The 23067-nt window shown below is 46.2% G+C and overlaps 4 protein-coding genes across 4 annotated transcripts; 1 reads left to right on the top strand and 3 right to left on the bottom strand.

The window, feature by feature from the left end:
* Positions 1-1751: 1751 nt before the first annotated feature.
* LOC119120324 (CKLF-like MARVEL transmembrane domain-containing protein 3) lies at positions 1752-5710 on the bottom strand. Its single transcript, XM_037247106.1, has 5 exons — positions 5215-5710; positions 3165-3320; positions 2996-3091; positions 2813-2930; positions 1752-2726 (listed from the first exon to the last, which is right to left on the bottom strand). The coding sequence occupies exons 1-5, from the start codon at positions 5464-5466 to the stop codon at positions 2698-2700; spliced, it is 651 nt and encodes a 216-aa protein (XP_037103001.1). The 5' UTR covers positions 5467-5710; the 3' UTR covers positions 1752-2697.
* Positions 5711-6113: 403 nt separating this feature from the next.
* On the bottom strand, positions 6114-18603 carry galns (galactosamine (N-acetyl)-6-sulfatase). Its single transcript, XM_037247101.1, has 14 exons — positions 18451-18603; positions 18162-18285; positions 17975-18049; positions 17735-17837; positions 17018-17161; positions 16410-16476; positions 16087-16214; positions 15873-16012; positions 15710-15813; positions 12906-13048; positions 12738-12840; positions 10356-10477; positions 7016-7133; positions 6114-6398 (listed from the first exon to the last, which is right to left on the bottom strand). The coding sequence occupies exons 1-14, from the start codon at positions 18556-18558 to the stop codon at positions 6312-6314; spliced, it is 1566 nt and encodes a 521-aa protein (XP_037102996.1). The 5' UTR covers positions 18559-18603; the 3' UTR covers positions 6114-6311.
* A 154-nt stretch (positions 18604-18757) lies between these two features.
* On the top strand, positions 18758-20057 carry trappc2l (trafficking protein particle complex 2-like). Its single transcript, XM_037247112.1, has 5 exons — positions 18758-18866; positions 19091-19263; positions 19598-19685; positions 19770-19849; positions 19928-20057. The coding sequence occupies exons 1-5, from the start codon at positions 18834-18836 to the stop codon at positions 19971-19973; spliced, it is 420 nt and encodes a 139-aa protein (XP_037103007.1). The 5' UTR covers positions 18758-18833; the 3' UTR covers positions 19974-20057.
* pabpn1l (PABPN1 like, cytoplasmic) lies at positions 20055-22368 on the bottom strand. Its single transcript, XM_037247105.1, has 6 exons — positions 22199-22368; positions 21675-21816; positions 21263-21330; positions 20989-21095; positions 20823-20910; positions 20055-20684 (listed from the first exon to the last, which is right to left on the bottom strand). The coding sequence occupies exons 1-6, from the start codon at positions 22268-22270 to the stop codon at positions 20355-20357; spliced, it is 807 nt and encodes a 268-aa protein (XP_037103000.1). The 5' UTR covers positions 22271-22368; the 3' UTR covers positions 20055-20354.
* Between the last annotated feature and the right edge of the window lie 699 nt (positions 22369-23067).

Below are 23067 nucleotides of genomic sequence, written 5' to 3'. Positions count from 1 at the left end.
TTGAAAATGGCGGTGTACCTAATGGAGTGTCCGTGTGATTCCCTCGTTAAGTGCACCTGCGTGAAAAGTTTTAGCTCCTGCGGAACGTGAAAGGAGCTAAAACTTTTCACGCAGGTGCGCTTAACGAGGGTCACTTGGAAAACATATTGGAACGCGGCCCCGAGGACTAGAGTTTCTCACCTGTGACCTTTGACCATGATATTTCCCTAATAAAGTGGCCTGTTATTAGGTACACTTGAAAATGGCGGTGTACCTAATGGAGTGGCCTTGTGATTCCCTCGTTAAGTGCACCTGCGTGAAAAGTTTTAGCTCCTGCGGAACGTGAAAGGAGCTAAAACTTTTCACGCAGGTGCGCTTAACGAGGGTCACTTGGAAAACATATTGGAACGCGGCCCCGAGGACTAGAGTTTCTCACCTGTGACCTTTGACCATGATATTTCCCGAATAAAGTGGCCTGTTATTAGGGACACTTGAAAATGGCGGTGTACCTAATGGAGTGTCCTTGTGATTCCCTCGTTAAGTGCACCTGCGTGAAAAGTTTTAGCTCCTGCGGAACGTGAAAGGAGCTAAAACTTTTCACGCAGGTGCGCTTAACGAGGGTCACTTGGAAAACATATTGGAACGCGGCCCCGAGGACTAGAGCTTCTCACCTGTGACCTTTGACCATGATATTTCCCTAATAAAGTGGCCTGTTATTAGGTACACTTGAAAATGGCGGTGTATCTAATGGAGTGTCCTTGTGATTCCCTCGTTAAGTGCACCTGCGTGAAAAGTTTTAGCTCCTGCGGAACGTGAAAGGAGCTAAAACTTTTCACGCAGGTGCGCTTAACGAGGGTCACTTGGAAAACATATTGGAACACGGCCCCGAGGACTAGAGCTTCTCACCTGTGACCTTTGACCATGATATTTCCCTAATAAAGTGGCCTGTTATTAGGTACACTTGAAAATGGCGGTGTACCTAATGGAGTGTCCTTGTGATTCCCTCGTTAAGTGCACCTGCGTGAAAAGTTTTAGCTCCTGCGGAACGTGAAAGGAGCTAAAACTTTTCACGCAGGTGCGCTTAACGAGGGTCACTTGGAAAACATATTGGAACGCGGCCCCGAGGACTAGAGCTTCTCACCTGTGACCTTTGACCATGATATTTCCCTAATAAAGTGGCCTGTTATTAGGTACACTTGAAAATGGCGGTGTACCTAATGGAGTGTCCTTGTGATTCCCTCGTTAAGTGCACCTGCGTGAAAAGTTTTAGCTCCTGCGGAACGTGAAAGGGGCTAAAACATTTCACGCAGGTGCGCTTAACGAGGGTCACTTGGAAAACATATTGGAACGCGGCCCCTCGAGGACTGGAGGTCCACACCCCTGCTTTAAGTGAAAAGTCTGTTATTAGGTACACCTCATGGACACTTGAATAGGTACACCACACGATGCAGAATGCTAACAATTGGTTTTCTAGACCAGATTCTTCACTTAATACTTTTGATTTGTATTTTATAATTGATTTAATTGATGGTATTTGTATTCTTAATTCATTCAATTAAATTCTCACTCTACACTTGCGTTAAAATTTTCACATTCCATCATGACGCAGAAAATATCTGCAGGAAGTGTTCATTTTCTTGTTTTTCAAATATAAGTCTTACTATTTATGGTCTTTTTTTATATAAAAAAAATGCCTTCGTATACGTGGTCATTTATTGAGTAAAAGAGCCTACTTATACAAAAAGACATGTACACATACACATATTCAATAAAAATAAAATCCAGTGACTTTATTGTTATACATTGAGTAGATGTGTGTGTGACAAAGCGGGCAAAAAGATTGCCTGATCGATCCACAGTAACGCGAACATCATAAAAACATCATAAGAACGACGGTATGTGCCGCTTTCCACCCGATTCGAGATTCGTACCGGTGCCCGCGGAGACAAATGACAAATTGTGTTCATTAACCCAATGTATAGATCACTTATCAATTATTATAGATTACAGATGTGGTGTTATGAACATATTCACTGTGGCTTTGTTTGCACCTCTTATTCCTCAATGGTGGAAGTAGAAGGGAGGACATACAAACAAAACACAACTAAATACAGATAAAAAATGATAAAACAGAGCAACATAAGGCACTGGCAATGATTCATTCCCATTCACACACATTTGATGGTGACAGGAACAACAACATAGAACAACCAGGAAAAGGGACACCAACAGCAGCAGTGAAGTCAACAAATACAAAACACACACAATGAAGCAGAAATGTACAATGGTTGAAACCAGCCAACCTACATCACGTCTCGAGGGTTAGTGGAGTTTGTATGTATGTATGTAGGAATGTATGAATGTATAAATGAATGAATGTATGTATTATGAGTTTGGGGGTTGAACTCTGATTTTCACTTCAGCTTCTTCGTTGACCCCATCTTCTTCGTTAAGGAGTATTCATTTGTTACATTTAGACAAACAGAGTAGTGTTTCTTTTCAACAAATTCTTACACAATATTGAAAAAGATGAACAAATAAAATGTCTTCATAGATCTGTCAACGCTTCACATGCTCAAAACTTCATTTGGCACGAGACTCCAAAACAACAGACGGCGTTTTCACGTTTGGAGCTCAATTTGGCCGAAATGTTCCACGGAGAGCTGCGGAGCTGTGGCCGTGTCTCCTGGGCTCGAGGACTCCAAATGGTGGGCAATCTCAGTCCGAGTCGGAGTCTGAACATTCATCTGGAAGACAAAAAACACCTCCGTCAGCCTTATGCACGTCTTTGCAAAGTTTGGAATGATCAAGCATGATGATTGTGGACCAATACCTTGCCGTTTGGAAGGCTCCTCTGTGGTTTCTCCGCCTTGCTTCAGGAAATTGGCCAGCTCGTTAAAAATGAGATAAAAATCTAAAGCGAAGGCAATGGTAGCGATGAAGCCAAAAACCTGCGAGGAGGACAGAAGGTGAAATAAACACGGGAAAAAAAGGGGAAACAGTGATGCACGTTTACCCCGGCAGCTTTGGAGGAACCGTCCGTATATTTGGACACGGCGATGATGGAAATGATGAAATAGATGATGGCAGCAGTCACGCATCTCATAAAATCCTCGAAGGGGGGAAAAGAGGTGAAAGTTACAGCCGCTTTGGTCAACGCGTCGAGCGATGATGCGGCTCGTTACCATCAGAGGCCACAGGAAGCCTTTAAACCTCTGGTTGAATTTGGTGGAGTAGGCGAAGAGCAGGAAGAGAGCGGCCAGGAACTCCAGCAGCGGCACCGTCACGAAGGCGGCCGCCGTGGACGCGGCGAAGCAAACAAAATCCACAAAGGACAGCGCCTGCAAGACAATACATGGCAGCCTCATCTGATGATTTTTTTTTTTCCTAAACTTCTCCTCCTCTGCTTATTTATGAAGTGAGTCACTTCCCACATGGACTCTTGTTTACTTCCTGACATGGATCACTATCTCGTAAGTTTGTATTTCATCAACATTGGGCTCGGCATCCATCGGAACGCCAAAGTCCGTATGGACGCTACGCACATCTGGCTAGCAGATCTGACGCCAGGCCACCAGTGACTGTACAAGTAGGTCGGATCCACTTTGGCCTCCTTCCGAAGCAAAGGGCGGAGCTTATCCACCCACGCCTCCGGGCCTACTTCCTCCCTCTCGCTGTCACTACGGCTCCCGAGACCAAATTCACCATCAGACATTCCATCATGGAGTCCAACTTAAGGGTTAGGGCTGGTTAGCGTGGTAGCTCATTTAAAAACGAGCGGAGCTTTGCTCAGGCGGAATAAACGATGAGAATTTCTAAGAGGATGAAACACTTGTTGAGTCCAAGTTGATGTCGTGGTACTTCTCCTCGCCTGCAGTCAAAATGAGCTCTTAGGCCGTCATTGTGGGCAAACAGGGTCTACTTCAAAGGTTGGGAATGAGTGAGCAGGTACTAAAAGCTTGTAAAACCGGCTGGGAGTTACTCAAAACAACAAAACGGGCCAAATCGAGATTTCACACCAAAAAAGGACTGTTGGATTTATTTGAAACTAAATTGTTACGGACTGCAGGAAGAGTTGTTTGAAGCAGGCGGGATAATAATAACGCACACTGAAAGCTGCCGGGTGGTTCTTGATCGTCTTGGAGATAAAATGTAAACATTGAATCGAGTGTCTTCTGCCTCAACAATTGGTCAAGCACGCTGCTCATGTTGTGGAATGGAAGCGAGCGAGCGACTCTGAGGAAGAGAATGGCCGCTCTGTGGTCATGTCACTACATTAGCTCAAAGTCACATGACGCCAGTGTGTTGACCTCTTTACCGCAAGCACATGATATTGCTGATGTTGCATCTGGGTTCGAGCTACGCGGGCTTGCTATTGCGCAATGCTTGATATTAATTCCTCCATCCAATTTCTCCCATAGAGTAACAGACATCCTCATTTGGGTTGTGGCTGAGGTGGCTCCTCCCAGCTGACCTTGGACGAGTTACCAGAGCAAGTTCACTCCTTGATCCGTCGTAAAAGCGGCTGGCGCTTTTCTTCTTAGTGTTTAATGATGCCAAGCACTGGAATGCAACCAACAAATTCCTTGAAAGTTTGAACACACTTTGCCAATAAACATGGTTCTAATCCAGTGAGTGGAACGCGCCTTTAAAAAATATATAAATGATGACTTTGATGCCGAGTGTTTGCTTTTCAAAATGAATCAGGAATGAATGACATAACAATGAAAGCATCCTTCAGTCTTGATGAAATCCAGCAGGGAGCACACTCATGTTGTGCTTTGCGTCAAACTAACAAAAACACGTTAGATAGTTAAATAAGATCATTTAAAAATGTAAATCTCACTCTGTGTGTAAAGTTACAACAATAAAGTAATCTAACCGTATCGTTCTGAACTGAGACACGCCAAGTCAAATCGAAGCGTCCCTGAATATTCCGCGTCCCACAAGTTGAAAACCTCAAAATCGTCTTTCGACATTCAGCAGATTATATTGACTAATGAAATGAGAGTGGCATTTAGTTAAGGTTAAAGAGATGCGTGGAAAAATATTTTTTTGGGGAGTGGGGGGCGTGGGTGTGTTTCAAAACTTTTGTCGCTCCTCCGTCATTAATGGACGCCTTGCGACTTGACCTACATTGAAGCAGACGCACGAAGATTTGACTTCAAACCGTGTTAAAGCGCGTGAGGCGGTGACATATTTCCACTGTCGTAAGTAAAAAAAAAAGTTTCCTACCACTTCAGCGATGAGCAACATTCCTTTCCTGGAGGAGGCGAACTCTCTGCTGGGGAGGACCGACTGCAGCACGCTGCGGCTCGGCTGCCTCGACTCGGGAGCTTCCAGGTCTCCCATGGCTGCGGCCGCAAGACAAAAGTGAAAGAGGCAAAAAGGGCAAAGTAGTGAGGGAGAAAGAGAGAGATTGAACGAGGCTCCTCTGAGGTGGAAGCGGAAACAATGACAGCGCGGAAGCACAACGGCTAGCAACATCTGTTTGGCCAGATGTGAAGCTAGTGGAGGACAACCCTCCAAAACTCGCACGCGCGCGCGCGCACGCAACTCTCTACTATCATATAACTCAGAACATAAGCTTTTGAGATATATAAAATGATTAAAAAAAAAAAGTGATGTGTGATTGCTGGTTTCTTTCTGTCCATTCTATTTTCATTCCTTTTTCATTCTTTCCTAGGAGTCTGGTTTCACTTCTCACTTTTGGGCTTGCTGAAAAAAAGTGGCTGACAACAGGAAAGCAAATATGCGCAGCTCGCGCAGAATATGCACAAGGCCCATCTGTGGAATGTTACCGCAGGATCTTCCTTATGCTCTGTCACATATGTGGAATACAGTTAGAAAAGGCAGAGATTGAGTGGCGCCGTAAAGAGGAAGTGGCTATCTCTCCACAGTTTTCCTTTTGAGTTACGCTCTCTGCAGACTCAGCGTTTTTTATGAGGTCAACAAGCCACAGCATCACCAAGAGAAAAAATCAAAACTTTCTCCAAGTGGATCAGATGGCAACACGCCCTCACGATGCCACACATGATGACAATTTTGCTTGCTTTCATATTACTGCAAGCAAAATTCATTTTGAAGCACGTTTTGATATTTGCTCGGGTTTGACAAACAACATGACACGTTCGAACCGCATTTAAAGCAATTCATTGAAATGCTGACATCAACAATTGTGCAATTATGCAAATGATATTCGGGGACTGATCACATTCAAGATATCAGTCAAACCTTTGTGCATTTGAAAAACAAAAACGAGACAATACTGATTCACATTTGACTTTGTCAAGTGCAGTAAGGCACATGGTCCAGTTTGGCTTCCTGCTTTTTCAGTGCGGCCATTCACACTTCCACGGAGACGACTTGGGCACGTCGAGACACTTTCCTAACTTCTCGCAGCCGGCTGGGGCCCAGTTCTGGAACACAGCAGATGTCATTCAAACAAGAGAACTTGGAAAGCATTTCGCTCACTACCAAACAATCCAAGTATCGAATGAATTGATTGCAAGTCACCTCACTATTTGTTTTCACGGCACTTGCATTTAATCAATTGGCCACAAGAGGGCAGTAGTATGTCACAAACGAATCGGATGTTCAAGTTCTTAAGCGCTGCAAGAGGAGCAAAACGGTTGCGGTTATTTGTACACAATTGCTCGAGTGATTTTAGAAACAGCACGTTTGTTATTAAATCATAAATAAATAAATAGATCAATAAATAAATAGACAAATGAAAGTAAACATTCACCGTGAAGAGAATATCTTGCTGCCATCACATTCATACCAATTAATATTTAGGGTCGGCGGGTAGGTCATTAATACTTTGCACCATTTTTCTAATCCTTCAACCTATTTATTTTCCACTCTTTTAAAAAAATTTGTGTTCTGTTTTGTGCGTACTATTTTGCACAGTGTTCAGTTGGAGGATAAAAAAAAAAAAAAGTAAACATTTTCCAAGAGTGTCTTTCTTGAAATTTTGGGCAAACAACTTGCAGTGAGTCTTCCATGTACGTAATGAAAGAAGAGCCCAACTTACCATGACGGCAAGGTCACACATGTTGAGCTGGGGGATGCCCGCAACCAGCGTCTTCTTGTGTCGCTCCACAACTGGCGAGATACGGCTGAGTGCATCCTGGTATTCCTCTGACAGCACACTGTCGATACACACCACACTGAAATGAACAATCTACCTCCAGTTGTATGTCGCCAGCTTCCATTAGCGACATTTATTTCTCATCTTTAAAGCACAAGACGTGGAATATCTTGATTAAAAAAAAAGAGAATCACGCTTTTATTAGACCGAAGGCCGTGTTTGCCGACATCTACTAATTGACTCGCTTGCGAGGAATTTAAAAGGCACACGCACAACATAATCTCTCGGTTTGTTGTGGCTTTGTGCTGCGAGTGAAACAGTGGCCCCGGCGTAGGGCTTGATGAAACGCCGCCGTGACGGCCGAGCTTAAGTCATTATCTGAGAGAGGGGCCCCAGTGCAGCTTTCAAGCACAAAAACACACACACACGCCGGCACCCCGTGGGAAAGGCCGCTCAGCGGGGTGGCTGTGGAACTATCCCTCCGCCACACCCCCGTCTCTCAATTACTGCTGTTGGACTGCAGTGGGCCCCACACCTCTGTGCATGATTATATTCAGTGTGTAAAACACAGAGCCCCCGGAGGCTTTCAAAGGAACGCCACTGCCGCCGCCGCCGCCACTTTCAATAGGACCTGTAGGGTTAATGGTCTGTGTGCGTGTTGGGGGAAGCGGGCTTCTGGTGGCGTGACACACGGCTAGACAAATATCAGCAGTGCAATTACACCCCTGATACACTCGCCGCCAGCACCTGTGCCGGGCCCGTGTCGTCCCCTCGCGACAAGCCCCGCTTTCTGATTGGCCCCTGGGGACCGCGGGCGCGCGCGCGTGCATGCGGGGTGAAGTGTCAATTAGAGTAATAACCCCGGGCCCTGTCCAGCTCACACCTCCCCTCCCAAAGCCGAGCCGGATCTCCCGCAGGGCGGCGAGGGTTCCTTCCTCCATCAGCCGGCACCTGCTCCCTCCCTCCCTCCCTCCCTCCTCCTCCTCCATCCTCTCGGCTTTGGACTTTGCTTGCGCAATTAGACGAGCGGTAGCGCGCCGACTGCAATTAGTCTCTCTCGCTCTCGCTCCACGTTTGTCATCAGCTAACGACTGTGACCCTCGCCGGGAGGGGAGGGGAGGGGGGGAGGGATGATTACACCTCTCGGTTAAAAAAGCAGAGGAAATTTGCCGCGCTTATCTGAAATCACAAATTGTGCTGCTCCTGCTGATTCCCATCAGTCATTCCCCTGCTCTCCGCGCTGTAGATTCATTTTTGCGATAAGCGGCGGAGCGACTTCATAAAACGCGAGCAAGTGTTGGGTCGGCGAGCCAAGCGCGGCGGCGGCCTCCGCCAAAGCGCAAACTTTGCCATCGTGGCGTCCGCGCTCGGCTAATCGTATTTGAGCAAAGCGCCGCATCCAAATCTAATTATATCATTTGTTTGTGTCTCTGGCGCAAACAAATAATGAAAAGCCACCGTCAGCTAGCGCGACTCATTAGCATGACTATAAGCCTTAGCTTACTGGTGCACGGGCAAAGTGCGGAATAATAAGCAGGCTGTATGCAAATGGACTCTTTTGATTTATAATTTATGGCACCCAAGAGGGGCAGGGGCATTGCTCAGGTGTGTCGCCATGCCGATTACTGATTCATAACACTATTTCTGGAACACACGCACAGGCACACAATCAAGAACACAGTGGCAGACGGAGGGGGAATTGAGGAGACAATCAAACGCATGTGTCCTACCTAACCCCTCCCTCTAACACCGCCCCCCCCTGGCTCCTCCCCTCCCCCCGAGTGGAAATGGAGCACTTGGGTGAGGACTATTGATTGGGGACACGGTGGTAGGGAGCAGATGATGCCAGACGGAGAGGCTCTGCCTGCAGCGTCACAGCCGGGACCGCACTCTGGATGTGTTAACCTTGAAGCCTCGGGTCATCCCGCGAAAAAAGGGCTCTGAACGCATCTGGAGGTTGCGTTGACCCAGTTGGGAGTCCGCGCCTAATTGCGGATGACCCCTCCACAGTGCGGAAAAGCCTCTTGAGAAGTGAAAGTCCATTTTTGGAGTGGTGTGATTCTAGTTTGCATGTTTGGGACTGCGACACGAGTGAAGGCATGTGTGCAGACAGGCGCTGCATCATCTTAAGTGGCTCTTTAGGTGCAGGCAGAGATTAATGGCAGCCTGGCAGTCGCTCCAGCTGCGGGAGCCGAGGAGCACACGCTTAAAAAGGACGCTGGATGCAGAGGAGCAGCCACTGAGAAGGCAAGTGGCGCAAAGTCTCAAGGAAGATGGGAAATGGATAGATGAGAGTGGACATAAAAGACGCGGTGGAGACGCGCGCGCTCGCGGCCTTACAACACGGAAGTCGTGCCTGCATTTTATCTTCGACGCGCTCGGTACATGGCTGCGCATTGATTAGTTGAGCTTTTTTTCTTCTTCTTTCGAGTCGACTGTGCCAGTACAGAAATGAATATTTTATCATCCGATCCCATTTTGGAGAGAGGAAGAGAGCGAGACAAACAGCAGATGAGGAATCAGAAGCAGAAGAATTGATCATCCTTCACATAGTCACTCGGCTCGGTCATCTTTGACTGAAAAATACACAAACTGGTTCGTGAAGCAAATTTGAAGCTTCATTTGCCCATCATTAAAAAAAATCCTTACAATTTGTAATTTGTTTTTGACTTTAGTTCATTTTGATTCTTTTTTCATAACTGGTTTGTTCATTTTACTTTGTTTTATTCATTTGTTTAGTTTTATATTCAGTTTTAGAATTTTTGGAATATTCGTCAAGTGCAAGGTTGAGAAAAGAAAAAAAAGTCACTTAAGTATTGTATAGTAAACTACTGACGTTCCTTCCAGAGATGGACTTCAACTTCAATTCACCCTTTGATGACTCCATCAACACGTGTGTTGCCATACAAATAGCCACGGAGCATATTTTCACCCTCATCCGGTAGTCTGAGGCCAAAATACACCAAAGCCTATTAAACAGCACCCTCGCCGAATTTCGAGCTGAACAATTTATCTGGCAATTTTAACCTGCAGTGGCGTGACACACTAATCTGGAAGAGGGCTGTTTGCAATCACAAAGACAAGAGTGCAATCAGGCGCACGCTGCGTGGCTGAGCAGCTCAATCTGGCCTTCTTCTGCCACTGAATCCGCATTGATCTCATCGCCATTCCGCGCTAGTCGCTGGCAAACGCTCTGACATCATTGGCCCGCCACGCCTTTTCTCACGTTTCACGTTTCTTTGTTTTGCTCATCTCGCCCCACAACGAAATGCAAGCGACTGACCTGAGAGGGAACTTTTCCCCGGGATCTCGACCCAGGTGGAAAATGAGAGGCTGCATCGTGTGCTCCTTTTGCTCGTGCGTGGTCACACCCGGGACCTCCTGACCCGGACAGAAGTTCACGCCCTGAAGGAGAGCAGTAAATGATAATAAGTCAAATGGCAGGTTGAGAAAAAAAATGTTTGCATGATGCAAAAAAAAAAAAAACCATGCTCGTTCCACAACAATGACCACATTGAAGATGCGCACACAGTCGGCGAGAGTGTTTGGTCCAAAATGTCTCCTTTTGTGATTCCTTCATTTCTCCGGCTGCACTTTGGCAGGCAAGGTGATTGAGTCACATACACACTTGTTCAGAAACCCCCCGGAGATGGGCCTCTTTCTTCAAAAAACACACATTCACTTTTTGGGGTAAGCGCAAGTAAAATTGAAAAAGCTTTCATCTGTAAGGCAGTGTTGGCGCCCGCCCCCCCTCTGAGATGGCCCGACAGAACACCTCCAAATACATATTGAAGAGCGCGAGGGAGAACGATAGATACCCGCTGCCCCGCAGAGGCTCGTCTGATCCCGACCACTCCCGCCTTTGAAAGGCGAGAACTCAGAAATGCAGAAAAGGAAGAAAGAGAGCTCATCCCAGAGGAGGCCTGGTGCGGGGAGCTCTCTGCCTCTTGTACTGGCGTCTCCGAGGACGTGAATGATATGAAGAGCAAAAGGAGGAGGATTTCAAACTCAAGCAGTGCTCAGCTGCAGGCGCATCAGAGAAACAGCGGGCATCCAGCACAAAAAAAGAAAACGGAGAAATAGTTGGGACAAGCCTTGTGAATATCATATTCAGTGGCGGAGAGAAGGGGGGGGGCGGTTGGGCATCGCACCCCCCCTCTCCCCCTAAAATATGCTTGGACCCACACAAGGTATCAGAACAGACAATTGACTTTTGGGTATTTTCCGATTTTTTCCGATTTCACCCATCCCTTGACGGGAACATTTAATAAATCCTTATTAACCTTTTTTGAATAACATTTTGGGGTTGTAAGAAAAAATTGCGGGGAGGGCTGCAGACAACTAGTGTTTTTGCTATCTTAAACAGCACATTAGCACAAGGGACGTTAAAAAGTCATCAGTAGGAAAGCAAATTGTGTCCAGCTACCGGCAGTCATTTTTGTCTTGAAAAGTAATTCGCCAGCTCTCGTCAGCTTATATGAGTAACTCGCTTAGCGGCTAGCAAGTTAGCAATACAAAAGTATTTTGAAATATTAACACCAGCACAACGCCTGCAGAGTGTTGGACGGGCGCCTGCCAAATTTTCCTCATGGCTGAGCGGCATGAACACATGGCGCCTCCTGCTATTAACCTGTAATGTCGTCACGCACGCAAACAAACACGCAGGCACGCACCACCCCTGTTTATTTTTCACCATGCGGGATGAAAAGCTAAACTATAACAAAGTAGCGCGAGGGAAATCTCCATGATATGAAAGCTGCCGTATTTGCTCCAAAGGTAGGCAACTTGAAAAAAAAAAAAAGTCGATGGAAGTCCCGCAATCGGTTTCTGTTGTGTGTGTTTATCAAAAGCGCGTGATGTGTTGCGTGAACAGTTTAAGCATTCTCTATCGATAGCAAAAGCGGCGGCTTTTGTGGGAGCTCACTCAAATACATTTTCACTCAAAAGCCCAAATCATGCAAAAGCTCTCTCTTGTCCTCCCTCTCTCTGTCTTTCTCTCTCTCTCTCATGTACTCACACGAATCAATAAGCAACTAGCAGGCAATCAGACACCATTATTTGTGAAGTTCCACTTGAGTTCACATGAGATGATAAAAGAGGTTGCTATTGATTCAGCGGCCCTGAAGGAGAGAGCAATTTAAGCGACCGATGGGGCATAAAGCAAAGTGAAGGAGGGAGGAGCTCACGTGGACATTTCGAGAAAAGCGAGCAAAGCGTGTTGCTTCTCAAACATCACATTTCATATTCCTCCCCATACATATAAGCAGCGCAAAGTTGGACTGGACTCCGCCCCCTTCCCGTCTATCCGGCGTAAGTTCGCAGTGGGAAATGTTGCTATGTAAATGACAACGAGGGAATTCTCCACTGGAGCTGCAACAAACAAGTCAAGCGGCTGATGAATGATGCAAGTTTGCTGATTTGGGGGCTCCTCATTAATATTCATTACGCAGCAGTCGACTGATGAGCCATTTCCAGCGCAACGCCAGCAGAGAAAGCCGCAAAGGGGTTCTTCCGCTTGTTGCAAAACACTGATTGCACTCTACCATATGGACAAAAGTATTTGGACGGATCCAACCCCATCCACTCTTCTAGGAGGATTTGGACTGTTTGTCATTTGTGAGGTCAGAGGCCACCCATTAGACACTGGGCTCAGTGGTTCGCTCACCTTTTTGAACTCATCCAATGAGTTGGTCCAGGTCCAGTAGTGGGCCTTGTACTGGCCAAGCCTGAGCGCCATCAGTTGGTTGCCACGGTAATAGAAGATCGGCCTGTTGGAAGAGGACGTATGACGAGCGGGTGGGAACGCGATCCGGAAATGTGTGATGACATTTACCTGTTTTGCAGTGCTTGCGAGCTGTTGAGGAGAACCGGCGTCAGGTCCAATCCATCCAGGGCTCGATCATCGGGCGGGCTGATGCCGGCTAGAGATAAACTTGTGGTGTACAGGTCCATTACATTGGAGAGCTGGAAATTCACCTTTGAAAGCAAAACATCAGTGACGTCGTAAGTGCTCGTTGGAGTGAAAATGACTTTGCCGTCACAAATCGACAATGTCACACTTGAGGAATACCACAAACGCGCTCGTTATGTGGGATTTTATCATTAAAGGCAACACGGACGTTTGTGATCGTGCGTGTGTGTGTGAACACAGATTGCTAAAGGGGTGGGTGCGTTTCCTCAGTGCACCTAATCTCCTTCCGCAGGTTTTTGTATGAGGGGGGGAAAAAAAAAAAAAACGTGCATCTTTTTAAATGCTTGAGAAGAAGTCGAGAAAAGCAAGTAGGGAGAGGACGCCGCCCGGCTGGGCAAGAAAGCATCTGGAGACAGCGAGGGCTGTTTTTTTTTATTTTTTATCTCCTTCTCCCAGTCCCACGGAAAGAAAAAAAAAAAACGCTTTATTTTATTTATAAACTTTGAACTATTTTCAGATAAAATGCCATTTTTCCGCTGTCATCCTTGATCTTCCCTTCCATTCTCTCCTGAGCGAGTCTCGGAGGGAGACGGCACGCTCACAATCAGATAGCGCTATCAGGCCGCTGCAGCTGCACGGCCCATGTGCTGCTGTGCTCACACACACACACACACACACACACATTTGAAATTAATTCACTTTTCTTGCGCAGTAACCGCACAACTAGTCGGCGCAATGCATTCCAGATCACACGTTTAAATCCAGATTCAATTTTTCCTTTTTTTTTTGCGGACACACACTCGCAAAGGGATAAAAGAAGGCAAACTGACATTTAGTCTGCAATAATGTCCAAACATCAAAGGTGTTGTCGTTTTTGCATTGAGGCTTTTTTTTTGGGCGGGGGGTCTCCTCTGACTCATCTGTCCCCCCGGTCCGGTTCCCAGGAGATTGGCTGCCCTTGTGTCTGCATCCTGTTAACCAAAAAGGATTGCGACGCTCCGCTACACAACGGGTCGGGCAGCGCACCCGCCTCTCCGTCTTTGTTCCTCCGGGGCCTTCCGGAATTGCGAAGGATGCTGAACTTCGCAAGCCTTCATTCCGTTACACCTCCTTTCGGCCTCTTGGATACAATTTTAAGGAACAATTGTTTTACTGATTCAAATTGTTGTTATTTAAAGTTTATTATTATTATTATTATTTATTTTTATTATTATTTCGTTTATGGTTTAAGTTTAGGATGTGACAGCCCTTCTGAGCCTCAATTCAATTTTTGTTATTGACATTTTCTGGGAATATATATGTGAATATTTGTCAACGTGAGACGTTTCTGTGATTTAGGGCGATATCCAAAAACTTGACCTCTCTTAAATGTTCAGGCTGCAATATATCCCATCACTAAGGTCGCTTCACCGTCAGCCAGAGGGAAGACCTTTAACACAGCATTCTGCTCCGCCCCCCCAAAAAATCTCAAAGAAAAAAATAATTGCGTACGCATCTTCGTCTTTGATGCGGAGGACAATTACGATGACAAGACCCTGCGCACACAACAATGTTCCTGGCAGTGGAGTGTTTCTCTTCCCGTTCTCTTTTACGTACATCTTCTTCCTTGTACTCCTTCCCCCCCCTCCCCTTTTCTTTATCCTCAGCGCCTGGCATATTCAGATACTGAGTCCTCATTACAGCTCAATCCAACCTCAGCAAACACACAAACAGATTAGCTGCTTAAGACGCTCGCAATCCGCCTCTCCCTCGCTCCTCGGTAGCGCTATCAGGCCCCAGCACAACCCTACGAGATGAGCCGGGGGGCAAGGCTTAGCGCCGTCTGCAGCCTCCGCTCGCTTCGCCGCCGCCGCCGCCAAATCCCTCCGCATCACAGCCCCATGTCACAGCTGCCCCTAATACAATTAAAAGTCATTTGCGCAACGCAGCGGCTTAAAGGATCGCGCTGTAGGTGGGGGGTTAAATTAGCTTGTGCCGCAGAGAGGTGGCTCAATAATTGCCGTGCAAAATGACAGGAAACATGCCCCCCCCCAAAAAAAACAAAATTTGCTCGCAATCATACACTTGATCTTTCTTTCCCGGCCGGCGACAACTTCAACGGAGCCAAGACGAAGCGCTCGCAGCGCAAGCGGCTGCGACGCGTTGTGGTAAATAACGCACAAAAGAAACAAAACATAACAAGCGAGTCGATACAGAGGATTAGGAAATCAATTATTCATTTGCTCTCATAGTGATTTACAGGACTGCACACTGCCTGCGGCTTTCCATTTACATTTTGCGCTACCTGTTGAGAGGCGGAACATTAGGAAGGAACAAAGGCGAGCGAGCGAGCGAGTGCACGCCGAGTCACTCTGATGATTGATGTTTGGATTGTAAAAAATGAGACCAAACATCTGGGTGGGGTCCTTAACAATAACATTTGTTTTCAACCTCGTGTTGATGTCACCTCCAAAAACAAAAGCCTCTCTCGTCTTGTCAAAATTGGGAAAATTGCAGAAAGTCCAGCTCACAGCTACCTGGACGGGTCTGACTGAGGAAGGCTCATGTTTGCAGTTGTGAAATATATATGTATATTTTTGCTTGGTCTAAAGTTGCAAAATGAAATTATTTCAATCATGATCGTTTTTTTTTTTTTATCTCCAGTTTTTCACATCCTCTGAGAATAGCGATTGCACGGGCTTTTCGCTTTTTTCACTTTGGACTTTCAATGCCAAAAGCGCACTCACCGTGCCTGCTGCGATGCGTCCGGGCCACCAGGCGATGGCGGGCTCCCTCATGCCTCCTTCGTAGGTGGTCTCCTTCCCACAGAGGAAAGGCCCATTACTGCCACCTGAACCATGGGGAGGCATCAAAAGGGCGATAAAGGCGACAAAACGCAATGACGCTTACTCTCGTTCGGGCCGGACGTAAGAGCGGCTCCATTGTCTGAGGTGAAGAAAACAAAGGTGCTGTTTTCAATGGCCAGACTCCTCAGCGTGGACAGGATCCGACCGAGGCTGTAGTCCAGCTCCATCACCGCATCGCCGTACCTGCAAAACACCGCATCCTGGTAACAAAAACAATCACCCGGTGAGGCGGTCGGAAAATCACGGGCCCAACGCACCGGCCTCGTCGGCTCTTCCCGAGGAAGCGTCTGGAAGCGTAGACGGGGGCGTGGGTGGCGTCAGCGGCCCAGTACAGGAAGAAGGCTTGTCGGGCCAGACTCTGGCGACGGATGAAGTCGAGACCTTCCTGTTGAACAGGGAAACGCGAGCGGGAACATTGTCGGGGGAAAAAAAGGCGCAGACAAGTGGGGCTTTCGATATTTGTTCATATTTTCCATTCAATTGCTATTTTTGAAGTATGTATCACATTCAAACATTGCATGTCCAAGATTTCCTTGCAATTATAAAAACAAGAAAAACTGTTGACAAACTGTGACGTCACCTGCAAGTATATCTGCGTGAGGTTGGATTCTCCCGTCTTTCGGTCGATTTTAAACTCCTCGTAGTATCTAGAAAACAAGTCGACGTGATTAGACAGACAGTTATGCATGCACGTTTCAGGAAAGACACACGAGCAAACTCCACACAGAAAGTGAGCTTCATTCTCGAAGCTCAAAACAGCCAGACACACGTGCTAACCACTTGCTAGCATGCGCATTCAAATCTGATCGTACACCGAACAAATTAAATTGCGAGACGATGGAAGTTTCCCAGGTGCAAACTGTGACGAGGTTTGCCAAGTCTCTGCAGACCGCAGACCGGGAGGGACCACTAAGATGTTGCCGAGGTGCAGCGAGGCGAGCAAGTGGGCACGACGGCCAACTCTCAGCTCTCCTCATAAACACAACCTGCCGTCTCTGGAGGCCTCTCGTGAGTACGCCTCTTTGGAAACGTCTTCACGTCCAAGCTGCGCCGATTAAACTCCCAGCTAAGCGGGAAAAAAACACAGCCGGCCGGCTGCCAGTTGCAGTGACCCCGAACGCACAGACGGCTGTTTTGCCGGGAAACCACAAATGCAGGCGGGACGAGATGCTGGTCTTACTCACGTACCTGCCGACCATCTCCGAGTTGTTGTAGACGGGGATGTTGGGTCGCCCGCTGTTGTTGTAGGGCCCGAAATGGCAGTTGGGGGCACCGAACCACTCGTCAAATCCGTTCTTCAGGGGGAGGTACTGCGCTCTGTGGCCCAGATGCCTGGCGTGAAGTAAAGTGCTCTCACACAGTGCGGCGTCAACGCGGCTGACCGAGCACACGCGTTTCCACTCGGTCACGTATGCTGCGCACATTTTGCACATCGCTCTGATTTCAAGTCGGGGATTCCATTCCATTCACTTGAGTAAAAGGTGCACTTTGAGCTGCTGACACATTATTCTTCGCATTGTACGTTAGGGCAACATTTCACACAGGGAACCGATTTGAGACGTTCTACAGGGAATTCATGGATTCAGAAAATGTGGATGTATAGAAGGGGAATAAATGGATCAAATTGTGGCCGTTGAAACACAACCAATGTCTAATGGGGAAAACATGTCCGCTCTAAAATGAATACTTTGTTGCTGAAGCACCACTGGCAATAGAGCGCTCGATAACATTCAGTCCTTTTGGTTATGAGTCATCATGGAATAACTGAATACCGTATTTTTTTTCCACTCTTCCTTACAAAAGCACTCCACATCTGTCATATTTAGAAAAGATTGCTGACTTCAGGTCACCCCACAGCTTTTGATAGCATTTTGAAAGTACATTGAGAAATCAAGAGGCACTCACCATTTCCCAACGATCTTGCTGATGTAGCCTTTCTTTTTCAGCATCTGAGGTAACAGAATCTCATCCCGGGAGATTCCTCCCACAATCTCCTGTGGTGTGTATGCTGCAAAAGAGGTCCGCTATTTAGTCTGCGTGACTGCTGTGCCAACTGACATTAGCAGGCAAGAGATGAACACAATGACTTGAAGGGATTTGCAGCTGCTTATTTGGCAGCTTTGAGGATGTTTTTGTGGGTTTCACCGTTTCTGGCATGGCCATTAGTGGTGTAGAAGCCATTTCGGACAGGTAGCCTCCCTGTCAGTAGTGCAGCTCTGGCTGTGTGAAATGTGCAGGGGAGGGAGGGAGGGAGGGAATATTTGTAAAGGCTTTACAAGGTGACAGGGGGAAAAAGTCTTTTTATAAAATAACAGCAAGTCTGATCACTCACAGGGCGAACATAAAGGGTTGGCAGTGTAGAAGTTTGGCAGGAGCATGCCCTGTGCAGCCATGGCATCCAGGTTAGGAGTCTCTTTGGAGGGCTGGCCCAAAACCCCCAGGTCCCCCCAGCCCATCTGATTCGGAGAAGAAAAGTGCATCATTTTACACCGTGTAATAAAACCAACATAAGAAAAACAGTATTGTCACGTGCTGCTTAACTCACTTCCAGATAAAACCAAACAGAACATTATATCCGGATTTAAACGAGCAGTAACACAAGGAGAGTAAATAAAACTCACGTCATCCATAAGCAGAATAATAATGTTTGGTGGCGACGCATCTACCAGCTTTTTGGACCAGGAAACACATATTAACGTACACAAGAAAGCTAAAACTGTACCAGACATAACAAACACCGCAATGGCGATCAGCACCAACTTTCAGGAAGTGCTCTTTGGTTTCCTTCAGGGAGTTTGTCTGCGCAAAATCTGCGCATACAGATTTGACCATGAATTTTACATGGACGTTTTCAAGTCGTTCCCGGTCATTAATAAAAATGTAGTTGTTGATTTTAGAATATAATAAATCAATGTAAATATTTTTTAGATCTTTATCCAATAAATATACAGGCTGATTTAAATGCGAACGCCTCGTTGTCACGTGATCATCCCGACGGCACAAAATGGCGGTGTGCATCGCTGTCATCGCAAAAGAGGTAATGTTTCTTCTTCTGAAGCACTACTATCTGTATTATAGGAATATTTTAACTATTTTCTTAATTTTCTTGTGTACGGCTAAAAAATTCAGGATGTTAAGCTCCTGTGTGATAGTGTAAGGCAGCATTCAAGATCAGCAGTGTTTCGAGAAAGCTGCTGTCAAAATCGGTTTATTGTTGGAGTGGTTGCAGTATTACAGTGTTATGTTTTTGTGTTACCTCAGAACTACCCGCTGTACATCCGCAGCGTTTCCCCTCAAAATGAGCTAAAATTTCACTACACCGTGCACACCTCGCTGGATGTGGTGGAGGAGAAGATTTCCGCCGTGGGAAAGTCACTGGGTGACCAGAGAGAGTTCTACCTGGGTCTACTATATCCCACCGAGGATTATAAAGTGTATCCTCTTTGCTAAAGAAACACTTTTTTTCCCTTCAAAATGTATAAATAAAGCAGTGTACACATCTAATGATATTCAATGCAATAACTATGTCTCAAATGAAACCCACTATTGCAAAGATAAAGTTAATTAACCCTTGGTTAAGCCTAAAAATGATGCAGACCAGCACAAAGTACAATTCCACTCAAAGTGCCATCATCTTCATAGTATGAGCCTTTTTGATACAACTCTGGTACTGGATCGTAAAGTGCTGAATGAACAATATGGTGAAAGTAGGATTTTGCAATGGAGTCAATAGAATCCTTGAATGTTACTCCTTGACTATTTGACTAGATATGGCTATGTCACAAACTCCAAGGTTAAATTTGTTATTGTTGTAGATTCAGCTAACACGTCGTTGCGGGACAATGAAATAAGAAGCGTAAGTTCAATTACTTTTTGAATGTATATTTTGCACCTTTAAGTTACCTTTTCATTTCCAATGCCATTTTTTTCTTTTCTACAGATGTTCCGAAAACTGCACAACTCCTTCACTGACGTCATGTGTAACCCATTCCATACTCCCGGCAGCCCAATTCAGTCCAAGTGAGTTCATGCCGGGTCAGTTTATTCGTTTCTTTTTCAAAATGAAACCATTCAATGGTTGACCTTGTTTTCTTTCAGAGCATTTGATGAGATTGTCTCTGGAATGATGTCTCAAAGTGCTTGATATCTTCTGCAGCCTTCCATGTACATAACACAGCTTTGAAATGCCTCATTTGAATATGTAAATAAAAATATCCGTATCACAGTCCATGCAACTTCATACAAATGAAGCATCTCATCATTTTATTTGTTCACATAAAGCAAAGGATGTATAAGTTAAACAGAGGAGGATTTAAACACGGAGCACAAACAATACATTTGCATTAGTTCCTAAAAATGGAAGGACACATCAGCATGAAGACAGGACCGTCGCCCCATCATGTATTTTAACAAGAAGCTCAAAATAATCTAGCTCGAGACCTGATGCAGAAAACAAGAGAGCCTTTTAAAAATCAGTTCAACCTCCCACAGCCACTTTGCATACGAGCAGCAGGCAAAGGGCTTTCTAGCGCTGTTGCGGGTAGTGCTGTCCGCTAACCCCGGCTCCCATTTCCTCGGACGGTGAGCTGACCAGGAGAAGACAAGGGTAGCGTTTGGACGTCTGTTCGTGATAATCCACTGGGCCCCACTGTCTCTTCCCCACCGGGGGTGCGCCGTAGTACGGGTGGGGGTTCTGCTGTTGCGGTCGAGCCGACTGGTAGCGAAACCTGCCCCGGGAGCCGTGCTGGCCCCTGGGTGGCTGGAAGCCCCGCCCCCTGCCTCTTGAGTGGCCACCTCTGTGGCCGCCCCGGTCGGTGGTGCTGATGCCGGGCATGTTGGTCCTTTTGGGCAACACCTGAGATGTAAAAAATCACAAGGTATGTCGTTAGCGCCATTTGTCAAATGTTTTCCTATTTATAAAAAGATACAACTTAGTGTAAATTGGTTGAGTTGTAAGTTTTGCTTCCTAAGAAATTGTGAAGGGGATGCTCACCTTGAGGACTCGTCCTCGGAACAAAGTCTCATGCAAGCCAACGGCATTCTGCACCGAGTTGCGATCGGAGAACTCGATATAAGCAAAGCTGGAAAACAGCAGAATGAGCAACACTTTTTTTTTTGCAGCCGTGAGTTTCAAAACATATTGTTACCATTAGACTGACCCTTTGGGGTGGCCGGAGAACCTGTCGCAGAGGATGGTGACGCGGTTGACGGGACCACAGCCATTGAAATGGATCTCCAACTCATCTGCCGTAGCACCATAGTCAACCTGGGTTTTGAAACAGAGTGTCAACAAGGCCTGAAAGCCTGCCACGGTTATATCCACTTGATATTTGAATTGTAATAATTTTGTGATTTCAGTGTCTTCAGGCTGTTTTTAGCATTTGGACAAAGAGGTATAAAATGGGGGGAAATAAAATAGTACAATGAACTTACATTTCCGACATAAATAGACCTGTTGTCGGCATCTATTCTCTCCTCGGGTGTCATGTTGTAGAATGGGCCTGCGGCAAAACAAAAAATGGTCGACTAATGACATCACTCAAGCTTATTGAAGGCATTTCACGTCAGGTCAAGCAAGACATTGCATGCACCATAATGTGTTGTGGAGTTTAAAAAATTTAGTTCTCTTTCCACCTTGAAGGTAGTAAGCAATTTAAAAAAAAAAAAAAAAAAGTTTCCACTCCATCTCATTGGGCAGCGATGAAGCACATGAAGTGTCCCAGGTGTTAGCCACACACGGCTAGCTAGAAATGCTGCACTGATGCACACCTGGCTAAAATACAACATAGAATTTCATGCCGCCTCTATTTACTCCTAGCAAACATGAAATTATGGGTCATCTCACCAGGCCGGGGGCTGCCAGTCAGCAGCTGCATCTCTTCGCCATCACACCTGTCCTCCTCTTCTTCCACGCCCTCCTCCTTCATTCTTTCAGTCTCTTCTTCCATCTCCAGCTCCTGAACGCGGGCCTTGATGGCAGCAAGCTCCTGTCATACACAAAACGACAGCATCGAAGTCAACATCAGCTTTTAAAAAACAGATGTTCGTCCCAGGATTGCAAAACATGCATGATGTCCAGAAAACATGGATGCGCCCATGTGCGGATCCAGGATTTCGTGACAGGGCGAACTGAGATCGTGGAGGTGTACCGTTCGTTCAACTATGCTATTTAACAAGTTATCTTGACCAAAAATGCGGATGGAACCCTCCAGGTAAAAGACGATCATTATTACTCGCTGCTAAATTGAAGCTAGCTTGTTAAACGGTTACGTGCCGGCGTTTGCGCCATTGCTACGCGGCTGCTAGCGTCCGATTAACGACCACCACAGCGGCGGCTCTTTTCCGCGCCGCTAATGAAGGCACACTCACCGGGTCCTCGGCGAGATGCTCCCCGATGGACTGTCCCTGGAGATAGGCGTATTCCAGATGATTGTCGGCCATGCTTATTGTTAAAACATGGTTTCTCCAGAGAGCTCTCACCGTAGGCTGCTAGCACGCCACACGCAAATTGTGTCAACCCGGAAGCAGATTGACGGCGTGAGGTCGCGCGTGACGTCAACTCAGATCGGATTTAACGAGCGTCAGCTGCGCGCGTGCACGTCACTTGTTGCGTTGATTGACAGCTCGTCGTGGACCGCGTCTGTCAACTTCCGGGATGGAGTTCCGGGAACATGGGACCTGCTCCATAAAATTAATTGCAAAAAATAAAAATAAAATAAAAAAAGAACGGCCTGAAATCAGACTTAGTCTTTTCTGGGACAATATAAAATAATTTCAGATTAATAACATTGGGCAGTTTTGCTGTTGACAATGCAGTGTAATTGCCAATAAAGTTATAATCTGCAGACCTACTAAAATGTATTAATGGCCTACCTGAGTGTGAAGAATAATTATTCAGATTTCAGATAAAACTGAACGTTTTGGGCGACTTGTTTTTGGGTTACTTGCAACTGTGTAAAAAGAAACAGAATTTTTTACTGGGTGGAATTAGAGGCTCTGAAAATTCGCCCCCACCGTTATGTAACGGTACATTCAATTAAAATAATAAATTCACTAAGTTCTAACTTCACTAAGTTGAACTGTTACGCTGTGTGAGTGCTTAGTAAACAATTTTATGAGTGTAAAAATGCAGCGAGTACAGCTTTCATGTCATATTTTAATTACACAGTTACATTGTTCAACACAGACAATAACCTGAATTAGAATGTTTTACAGCGTCACACATCCAACAGAGCGAA

This window comes from Syngnathus acus, chromosome 3, assembly GCF_901709675.1.
Source record: "Syngnathus acus chromosome 3, fSynAcu1.2, whole genome shotgun sequence".
NCBI lineage: Eukaryota > Metazoa > Chordata > Actinopteri > Syngnathiformes > Syngnathidae > Syngnathus > Syngnathus acus.
The sequence above is the reverse complement of the archived record's forward strand: the minus strand, read 5'-3'. Positions and strand labels throughout refer to the sequence as shown.

Bases quoted from the DNA above. Each gene is read 5' to 3' on its own strand.
- trappc2l (XM_037247112.1), top strand. From the start codon at position 18,834: ATGGCGGTGTGCATCGCTGTCATCGCAAAAGAG. The intron at 18,867-19,090 runs GTAATGTTTCTT...GTGTTACCTCAG, and splicing joins TCGCTGTCATCGCAAAAGAG to AACTACCCGCTGTACATCCG. The intron at 19,850-19,927 runs GTGAGTTCATGC...GTTTTCTTTCAG, and splicing joins GGCAGCCCAATTCAGTCCAA to AGCATTTGATGAGATTGTCT.
- galns (XM_037247101.1), bottom strand. From the start codon at position 18,558: ATGTCTGGTACAGTTTTAGCTTTCTTGTGTACGTTAATATGTGTTTCC. The intron at 17,162-17,734 runs GTGAGTGCCTCT...ACTTCACGCCAG, and splicing joins AGCAAGATCGTTGGGAAATG to GCATCTGGGCCACAGAGCGC. The intron at 16,477-17,017 runs GTACGTGAGTAA...CTTGTTTTCTAG, and splicing joins AACTCGGAGATGGTCGGCAG to ATACTACGAGGAGTTTAAAA.
- pabpn1l (XM_037247105.1), bottom strand. From the start codon at position 22,270: ATGGCCGACAATCATCTGGAATACGCCTATCTCCAGGGACAGTCCATC. The intron at 21,331-21,674 runs GTGAGATGACCC...GTTTTGCCGCAG, and splicing joins GACTGGCAGCCCCCGGCCTG to GCCCATTCTACAACATGACA. The intron at 20,911-20,988 runs GTCAGTCTAATG...GCTGTTTTCCAG, and splicing joins TTCTCCGGCCACCCCAAAGG to CTTTGCTTATATCGAGTTCT.
- LOC119120324 (XM_037247106.1), bottom strand. From the start codon at position 5,466: ATGTTGCTAGCCGTTGTGCTTCCGCGCTGTCATTGTTTCCGCTTCCAC. The intron at 3,321-5,214 runs GTAGGAAACTTT...ATTGTCTTGCAG, and splicing joins TGTTGCTCATCGCTGAAGTG to GCGCTGTCCTTTGTGGATTT. The intron at 2,931-2,995 runs GTAAACGTGCAT...TCCTCCTCGCAG, and splicing joins GTTCCTCCAAAGCTGCCGGG to GTTTTTGGCTTCATCGCTAC.